This window comes from Dipodomys ordii, unplaced genomic scaffold (assembly GCF_000151885.1).
Source record: "Dipodomys ordii isolate 6190 unplaced genomic scaffold, Dord_2.0 Scaffold219, whole genome shotgun sequence".
NCBI classification, from domain to species: Eukaryota; Metazoa; Chordata; class Mammalia; order Rodentia; family Heteromyidae; genus Dipodomys; species Dipodomys ordii.
In genome coordinates, this window is record NW_012267435.1 from 1,192,255 (window position 1) to 1,202,076 (window position 9,822).

Sequence of the window (9,822 nt, forward strand, 5' to 3'; positions counted from 1 at the left end):
TGATAAGAGAATATGCATGTAACCTCTGGGTGACAGGACAGAATATCAATTCTTGACAGCTCCTCAAGTCCTTTGGAACTAAATTAGAGATCTTTTTTTTTGCACTCAACGGGACAGATACATCTTTAAAATACCCATATAGTCACATCCCTGACACCATTTTATTTTTCGCATGCCACTTTCAGTGGCTTTTAGTCCCTTGCAACCCAAAGAAATCTTCCAGGAAAATAAATCAAAAGATAGTAAGTTCAATAGAAACGTGTTAGAGGAAAAAAAGGGAAGAATAAAAGAAAGAGAAGGCTATTTGATCAATTGGGTGTTTTAAAGCTATTCAAAGAGGAGATAAAAATCCTCTAAAATGAGCCCACAAAGCCTCTTTATCTTGACTTGCCACACACTCTCCAGTAATCCAATCATTTATCTCAAAATCCCTGATATCATCATAGTAGTGTATTTGCTTTCAACCTACGCAATAAAAAGTCATCAATAAGGATTTCAGAACATGAATTTTGATTTATTTAAGTTTTTTCTGGTTCTCTTCCCTTTTTCCCCCTCTTCTTTCACTTCCACTCCCAGATTACAAACATGCTCGTGTGTGTACACACACATGAAAACACAAAAGACACACTTCTTATTAAGACAAAAGGTAACAGCAGACATACCCATCCAATTATTTGACCAGTGAAAACAAAACTAAAATATATATGTATTTGCATAAAGCAGTCTTTACTTATACTTTTCCTTGCCTACAAAAGCTTTCATTTCAATTCTAATGAACAGAGCAGATACTTCAAGATAGTCTTTGACAATGGCATGCATGCATATGCCTGAGTAAAATCCATGATACTCATCTTCCCTATCTTTTTTAAGTAAAAGCAATTCAAGTGTCAAGCCTTTTATTCTTGGAAATAATTACTTACATAATTGCTCCCTCTTTACTCACTTTCTATTAAAAGTAATTGATAATTTTACAATTACTTGACCGTTCTTTGAACCTCCTGGAAGGCTGTTGTCAATTTTTTCCACTCAGGCTGATAATATGATAGCAATTTGTGTGTATGTGTGCAATGTGTGTGCATGTGTGAGTGTGTGTGTATGTATGTGTGTGTATTTACAGTTTAAAAATTGCATTCACATTTCCTATAGTAACCTCTAGCTCAGAAGGAGCAATACAGAAATACAAATAACACAGAGTAGTAAGCAAGTTTAAAATATGGTGCTAAGAAACACTTTGGAAATGGTGTCTCAGCATTTCTCAAGCAACTAAATCTTGTGGCTCTACTTAATTTGTCTTCACCAAAAAAATATGCCTGTATATCTAGAGTCATGTGTATGTACATATGTCTACACATCAAATATTTTCCTTCAATTGCATCCATCCACAATCTAAGAGAGGTTGGAAGCCATATACATAGAATGGGATGACATGTAAGAAGGACAATACCAAAAAAAAAAGGCTCTACTGGTTATCGTGAAGGGAGTGTCATTGCTCCAAATTAGACTCAACACCTAAGAGTGATTAATGTGTGCATTTATAAAGGACATAGTTGGCATGAGAATAGAAAGAGAGAGAAAAAAGTACTCTATTGGTTTGTATTTTCTGGGTGATTTTTTTAAAAAGCATCACTCACGATAGAAAACATACTCAGTGTAAGAGGTCCAGATCTTGTCATCAGTCTGGTCATGTGTCACAGTGCAGGTGCCAGTGGAGTTGCATGCTACCATGTGGAAGCCAGCATCAGCTAGTTTGTCAAAGGCTTGTTCAAGAAAAGTGAACTTGAGGTAGTAACGTGAAGTATATCGCTCAGGAGGACGATCAGGGTCTCTGCTCTCATTCAGTGTATCTCCAAACACTTCTTTGGCCAGTGAGATCTTACCACACACCATGATTCGGGCCACACGGCGGAATTTGGCATCTGTTTGACTATCCCGACCCAGAGTATAAGAGCCTCGATAACCAATTGTGATGAAGCCTGCCTTCTTGAGATCAGAACCAGTGGCCATTTTCACAGCTAGGTTGCTATCAGGGCCAGTAATTGGGATGGTATTACTTGAAGAGAGATTAAGCACAGTGTCAATGCTGGGAGACAACTCTTCTAGGTCACTTTGGCATAGGTCATTGCCAGGTGAGTTGAGCTTGTTTATTTTAAGAGCCAACATCTTGACCAGTTCTGGCAACTTGAAGTATTCTGCTTCCCTCTGGAGACGACCACACTCTGGAAAATGGTCAGGAAGAATGACTTGCAGATCTCTCATGTAGTCTAGCACATAGCGAAAGAGAAAACCATCTCGATCTATGAAGAATCTTCCTTTGCTGTCTTGAATCAGGGAGCAAGGATTCTTTTCATTGAACATTTCCCAGAGCAGGGAACCAGGAATGCTGACCAAAGTAGGGTAGCGAGTTATATAAACCTGACCACCTACATTAAGTTCAATAATCTCAGGGAAATTACGGAAATTCTCACTTGGATTGGTACAAATTGATTTTTCTGGCATGGCCATATTGACCTGCAAAAAAACAAAACATACTGGTTTTAAGTAAGGGTTTACAAAATGAGAATTGTGTTTATATGAATTCATTTGCCTAAAATATATACTCTGTATCTCAAGAAATTCACGCAAAAGCATAAACTTTCCTATCTGTACTTAGCTTGAGAATGATAGCATAGTAAATCTGGATGGTTTGTTTTGGCTTTGCAATGCTTTTTTTTAACGTGTGTGTGTGTGTGTGTGTGTGTGTGTGTGTGTGTGTGTGTGTGTGTGTGTGTGTGTGCCGATCTTGGGACTTGAACTCAGGGCCTGGACGCTGTTCCTGAGGATTTTTGCTCAAGAGTAGAGCTCTACCACTTTAAGCCACAAATCCACTCTGGCTTTGTTGTGGTTAATTGGAGATAAGAGTCTCAAGGACTTTCACAACCAGGCTGACTTAGAACTTCAATCTTCACATCTCCATCTCTTGAGTAACTAGGATTATAGTCGTGAGTCACCAACACCCACCTGCTTCTTTTAAATCAGGTGCTGGAGACTGAACCTATAGTTTCTAGTACCCTAAACAAGTAGTTTACTACTGGGTCACACCTTTGCCCTTGCAATTTTTTTCTCAGATGTCCCTCTGAATTCTGTGTGTCACATAATCCTTCACTCAGTTCATGGCAGGTTATCACAGTTCATACCAACACCTTTTTCTCTTATTATTATTAATTAAAATTTATCCTCATACTCCATTCTCATTCCTGTATATACATACACTATAAGCTGACAAGTCTAGTATAAGTCTTGTTGTTTGTATGTATTCTTACCAAACATATTTTATAGTTTAGGTAGATACATACATTATTTTATTATATATTTCATTCTTTTTTCACTCTCAGCATTATATTATGAAGATTATGCTTATGTGCACACATCTAATCCCTTGCTTCTAATTAAGGAATAACCAACCACATTTTACCATTTCTATTTCCAATTATTAAAACCTAGATTACTTTTTTTTTTGCCAGTTTTGGGGCCTGAACTCTGGGCCTGGGCGCTGTCCCTCAGCTCTTCAGCTCAAGGCTAGCACTCTACCACTTGAGCCACAGCTCCACTTCCAGCTTCTTCTGTTTATGTGGTGCTGAGGAATCAAACCCAGGGCCTCATGGATGCAAGGCAAGCGCTCTACCACTGAGCCACCTTCCCAGCACCCCTGGCTTACTTTTAACACTTTCTTCTAAATTGCACATTCTTGCATATGTTCTCTATAATTCCAAATTCTGGCCTCTTTCTTTTAAACTTCAATTTATTGCAACTGTTTACTGATTGCTATGGGAGCACTTTGAATTCAAGGCATCCAAATTACTTTTTTTTGTAAATAAAGTTGTTTTGTGAAATGTTATTTCTCATTATTTGTATTCATGTTTCCAGCCTAACCATGTTATATTTTCCAACCTTTCCCTGCCCCTAGTCAGTAACACCATAATTTTCTCAGTTATTTGATTTTGAAATTCAGAAACCTCAGAGGTATCTTAATGTCATATTCATCCTTCTTATTCATATTTCCCACAAACTATTTATTATATTGTCTGTAATACATTATTATTACTATCACTTCCTTTTTTAATTGGTTGTGGGGCTTGAACTCTGGGCCTTGGCACTGTCCCTGAGCTCTTCAGCTCAAGGCTAGCGCTCTACCACTTTGAGCCACAGCGCCACTTCCGATTTTCTGGTGGTAAATTGGACGTAAGAGTCTCACAGACTTTCTTGCCCATGCTAGCTTTGAACCCTAATCCTCACCTCTCAGCCTCCTGAATAGCTAGGATTACAGGCATGAACCACCAGCACCTGGCTTACTATCCTTTTTTTTTTTTTGGTGGGTCCTGGGACTTGAACTCTGGATCTGGGCGCTGTCCCTGATCTCTTCAGCTCAAGGCTAGTGCTCTACCACTTTGAGCCACAGTGCCACTTCCAGTTTTCAGGTGGTTAGTTGGAGATAAGAGTCTCACACACTTTCCTGCCCGGGCTGGCTTTGAACCACAAATCTCAATTTCAGCTTCCTGAGTAGCTAGGATTACAGGTGTGAGCCACCGGCACCCAGCTACTATCACTTCTTATTTCATATTCTGTACTAATATGAGAACATCCTAACTGGTATCTCTCTCATTGCTACCCATTCACATTCTCTGTTCCCCAGTCCAACTGAAGACAATGAAAATTCTGTTAGCAGATCAATTGCTATCACTTATCCCTGTTTAACCACCTTCAGTGGCTTGGCTTTGCTTGTATATCAAATCAAAACCTCTTACCTTGGAACTCAAACTCCACAAAGCTAGTCTCATGTTCTTTTAGAATAAGAGTATCTAACACTGTACAGGCCTTACTATGTTTTAGACACTGTTATTAATTGATGAAGTGGGTACTGATAAGCAAATATTTAAATGACAAAACAATGGAGAGAGAATGATAAAAGGGGTGACATTGTTCAAGATGTGTTGTGCTACATTGATGTGTTGAATTTAAACTCCTTTGGGCAAGTATTTGAAGATAATAAAAATAAATAATTGATAAAAATATACTTGCCCAACCTATAACTAGTAAATAACTGTGCTGGTGCACAAACTCAAGCAGTGTCTGTGTTATTAATACTACACTATATTGCTCACTTTTCATTATATCTAAGTACTTTACCTGTAAAAAAAAAAGAGGTTTAATTTATTGTTGCCTCACTATGATACATTCATTTTTTGCTTTTACTTACTCTTTTGTAAATCTGTGTGTGTGTTTGTGTGTGTGTATGTGTGTGTCTCTGTGTGTGTATGTGTGTGTGTGTGAGAGAGAGAGAGAAAGAGAGAGAGAGAGAGAGAGAGAGAGAGAGAGAACATGCTTATGCACTCATGGGGTTTGAATCCAGATCCTGGGTGCTTTTCCTGAGCTTTATCTCTCAAGACTGGCACTCTATCACTTGAGCCACATCTATACGTCTTGTTTTTTGCTGGTTAATTGGAGATAAGAGTTTTCTGCCCAGGCTGGCTAGGAATCTTGATCCTCATACCTCAGCCATCTGATTAGGTATGATTACAGGTCTGATCCATAGCACCAGACTCTTTTGTAAATCTTACTCCACCTCTGTGACATCCATCTGTACTTCAAGAAACAACTCAGGTACTTAATATAGTGTCTCCTTCAAATGTCTATATTAAACTTGAGAAACGTCAGTACTTTTTAACTCAATTGTTTTTCTAGTCTTTTATATAATATTAGTATTCATGTAAATAATAAAATCTAACATTCATGAAGCACTTATGATATACTTCGTATAACTTCTTTTCATATGATAACTTCATTATTTTTAACAATCTTATGAGGTAAATATTATCATTCTGATAGTTCTTCTGCTTTCAGTCTTCATTCACATAGTAATCTGCCCTTCACACAACTATAATTATCTTAGTAAAATGTAAAAGAGATTTTGACCTTTCCTGTAAAAACCTTGTCAAACATACCACAATGAAATTCATACCTGCTATATAAAGTGTATGAAAAAAAATCCTACAATCTGGATTTTGCCTTGTTCTTGCTTGGTCTTTCCCTTTAGCCACACTAGATCAAGATCAGTTCATCAAACTCATCCAATTTGTTATGTCCACATGCCTTAAACATATGATTCCTCTTGCCTTAAATGTTCATTTTTGCTCTATTTATGCCCAATCTCCTTACCCTATTTATGCCCAATCTCCTTACCCTTCATGTGAAATAATATGAGAAACTAACAGGTCTGAATACAAATCCTAACTCTACCACTAAGTAACTGGGTAACTTTAGGAAAACTACTTAATTTGTGTGAGCCTCAGTTTCCTTATCCTGACCCTAACTGTTAAGATAAGGGGAAAAGTATAAAGCATATAAAGTACTTGACACACTGCCTGGCATGTAGTAAGTATTTAAAAGAACACTTTTTAAACTGATATTTTTCAGCAATTCTCTCTTATCTAATACATGTCTAAAGAAAAGCAGTGAAAAAATCTTTCCACTGAGTTGATTATGGCACTAGAAGTCTCATAATGATCCACTGAGATTTTGATAAAATGAAGACTCCTCTTTAACTTTATTTTTTATTTGTCAATGCAGCTTAAAAATATCTTTATTAGAGCACTTATCATAGCATAGATAGAATGTCTATACTGTCTGTATTATTTATAGAAATACATAACTATATATAACACTACTGTTGGTATACCTATGTATATATGTATATCTGTGCCTAAAATAACCTTAAGATACAAAACAATTTTTAAGGATACAGGTGGAACTGTTGCAACAATGAGAAGTACAAGTTGTCATGTTCAAAACGAGCTTTACAACGTCGGTGGGGGGGGGGAAGGAGAAGGATTGGGATTGGGGAGGAGGGGGGAGGCTGGGAAGGGATGTGAAGGGTAAACAAAGGAGGAGGCTGCAATGCTTGGTAAGAAATGTACGCATTATCCTGCCCATGTAATTGTAACCCCTCTGTACAGTATGTTCACAAATAAAATTAAATTAAATTTAAAAAAAGACACAAAGGTCTGGGAAGGTGGCTCAGTGGTAGAGCGCTTGCCTTGCATGCCTGAGGCCCTGGGTTCGATTCCCAGCACCACATAAACAAAAAGAAAAAAAAAAGCCAGAAGTGGCCCTGTGGCTCAAGTGGTAGAGCGCTAGCCTTGAGCTGAAGAGCTGAGGGACAGCGCCCAGGCCCAGAGTTCAGGCCCCACGACTGGACCCAAAAAAAAAAAAAGATACAAAACAATTTTAAATCTCTCTGGATCTTGAGCACTGTGAAGCTGGCAAGTAACAAGTTTCTAGTAATTACAAAATGATGAGTAAATCATCAACAAACAAATATCTTCTTTATTTCATTAGTTTCCCCAAACTACAATATATAACTATAAACCCATTTATGGAAATCTCTTTTGAATATCTTATATGAATAAGAAAAATACATGCACTTGATTTTGCAGATCTGTTTTTTTAAGGTGTACTTATTCCTCCCAAATTAATAAAAGAAATCCAATATGGCTTTTCCCCATTTTACAAGCATTATTTTATAATGCAATTAAGTAGCTAAAAATAAACAGTGTAAAGTGTATGTTCTTTTTTCTTTCTAGCTAGCCTGTTGGCTTTGGCAATAGTTCTGCCCAGGTCATCTGACGTTCTAACATCCTGTGAGTCAGTTTCATTCAATTTGAGGAGTCAAGCTGTGTATTTGATTCTGCCTTTTACATTTACAAAGGAAGTTTCAGCTAACTTCTGAAAACACAATCTTTATTTCTTGAGAAAGAAGGCTGAAGAAAAGCCAGGACAGAAACTGCATGGAACTTTAAGCTGCCACCTCTCTGTGGTACAACCACAAACAATTTAAAACACAAATAGGAATTTTACTCAGCAAGTTATTCATGAGACTATTTACAGCTAGAAGTCTCAAAAGGACATTGCTTATTTTTTAAAGAAATAAAGTTTTTCCAATAATGAAAGAAATTAATTTTTAAAAGCCCTTATTACTGTCATATACGAAGTCAGGCAGGACATGCTTCCCAAATAGAAAAATCTCTATCTTTTTGCATGTATTTGAAATATAAAATATTCTTTTATGTATAAAATCTTTTAATATTCCCTTTTCTCCCTTTCTCTATCCCCATATTATCAGTTTAGCTGGTTTTATTCACAGGGAAGCAAAAATCATTTCATTCAATCTAACCATACCTCGGTTTTTGAAATGCTTGCTTGAGTAATAGCCTTTTAAGGAATCGTGAAATGTCTCATTTATTCTTTTTTGTGCACAAACCAGAGGCTGATAAGGGCTTGTGGTTAGGTGCCCTCAATAAATCAAAGAAAGAAAAGTCCTGTAAGGAGGAAGTAAAGAAGACAATGTGTAATGTAAATGGCTTAAAGCACATGAAAAAAAATCTTTGAACCCAGGTATATATTTCAAACCCAGAAGAGCTGAGCTGTACATTTCAACATTTCAAACAAACGGCTGAAGAAAAGTAACTAATGCATGCATCCTTTCTTTCTGCTATTATATTTGTCCTCATAATTATAGTACTTTGCAACCAAGAACTAATGTGTTCAAAGCAAAAAAAAATCAAAGCAAATCAGATATTTCTAAACACACCATAATGTAACTTCTTTATATTGACAGGTGATTTCTTCTTGAAAATGTGAAAGAACGATTTTCTAAAGAAACCAGACAGTTTACAAACAAATGACCAATTTGCAATTTTATGAAGCCTGAAAACCTTGTATCCTAATCTCTCTTCTCTCCTCTTTTTCCCTTATCTCCTCCCCCTTCTTTCTCCTCCTCCTTCTCCTCCCCCCCTCCTCCGCCCTCTCTCCTCCTCTTCCTTTCCTTCTTGTCTTGGTCCTTCTGTCTCTGTCTCTCCTCTTTTTGATCAATCATTCCTAACTATATACTCACTTACAAGAATGGAATCATCAGTTTAAATTAGAAATGTGGTTCCCACCTTTTATGTTGCTTCGATTCAAGGAAATCCAAGAAATCAAAGTGGATAACAGCGGAACTAAAAGTACAAACAAAAGGACAAAACAACTTTAAGCATTGGAAATAGTTTTTCTTTTACTTGTAGGAGAAAATTCTGAGCAGTATTCCCTTCCCATTCCAACTAGCTTGTATCTGTGGCTTTTTTGTCTGCTAGTAAAATGAAATGCTAGTACCTAGATGATTTGTTTTTTTTTTAATCAACCAAATTATATAATGTCATCTGAATTTGCTCAGTTCTCTTTCTCAATAAAAGCCTCCTTCTGCTTTCAGATCTCTAGCCGGCTTTTCCTATCAGAGGGTTTTACAAGCAGTCCTCTCAATAGAGAAAGGGCAGAGATATGCGTGTCCCCAGCTGAAATGCAGAAGCTCCTGAATTCCAGAAGCAGTGGACTAGAAAATAAAGACAAGGAGATCAATAGTTACCTTGAATCTCCAGCCACTGGGATATTGGCAAGCAAAGCCTCAGTCCCAGTCTGTTTTGCTGCTCGGCTGGCTCAACTTCAGTTCTGAAATGCCTTCCTGTTCTTCTTCCTTTCTGTGTGCTTTGGTGCTTTGAATTTCCCCTTTTAATACTAGCAATTCTGTAGACACTCCTCTTGGCTATGACATGCTTGGCTCCCTCTCCTGCCCGCCTCCCAAATGGAAATGACAAGGAATTCTGCAGTTAGAGGAGGAAGTAAAGGGGGAAAGAAAGGAAGATGACTATAGTGGTGATGTTAATAAATAAATGGAATTTGGGGACAAGGAAGAATTTTTGCTCATTGTTTTCTTTGTACTTGCAGAACAAACAAACATTTGGCAGATGCAAATTA

At 37.3% G+C, this 9,822-nt stretch overlaps 1 protein-coding gene across 1 annotated transcript; it reads right to left on the reverse strand.

Annotated features, from left to right (window-relative positions):
* Nucleotides 1-533: 533 nt before the first annotated feature.
* LOC106000478 (BTB/POZ domain-containing protein KCTD12-like) lies at nt 534-9,526 on the reverse strand. The gene is made up of 3 exons (XM_013035753.1): nt 9,434-9,526; nt 8,973-9,029; nt 534-2,508 (listed from the first exon to the last, which is right to left on the reverse strand). The coding sequence occupies exon 3, from the start codon at nt 2,500-2,502 to the stop codon at nt 1,624-1,626; it is 879 nt and encodes a 292-aa protein (XP_012891207.1). The 5' UTR covers nt 2,503-2,508; nt 8,973-9,029; nt 9,434-9,526; the 3' UTR covers nt 534-1,623.
* Nucleotides 9,527-9,822: the final 296 nt, after the last annotated feature.

Coding starts and splice junctions, on each gene's coding strand:
- LOC106000478 (XM_013035753.1), bottom strand. CDS start 2,502: ATGGCCATGCCAGAAAAATCAATTTGTACCAATCCAAGTGAGAATTTC.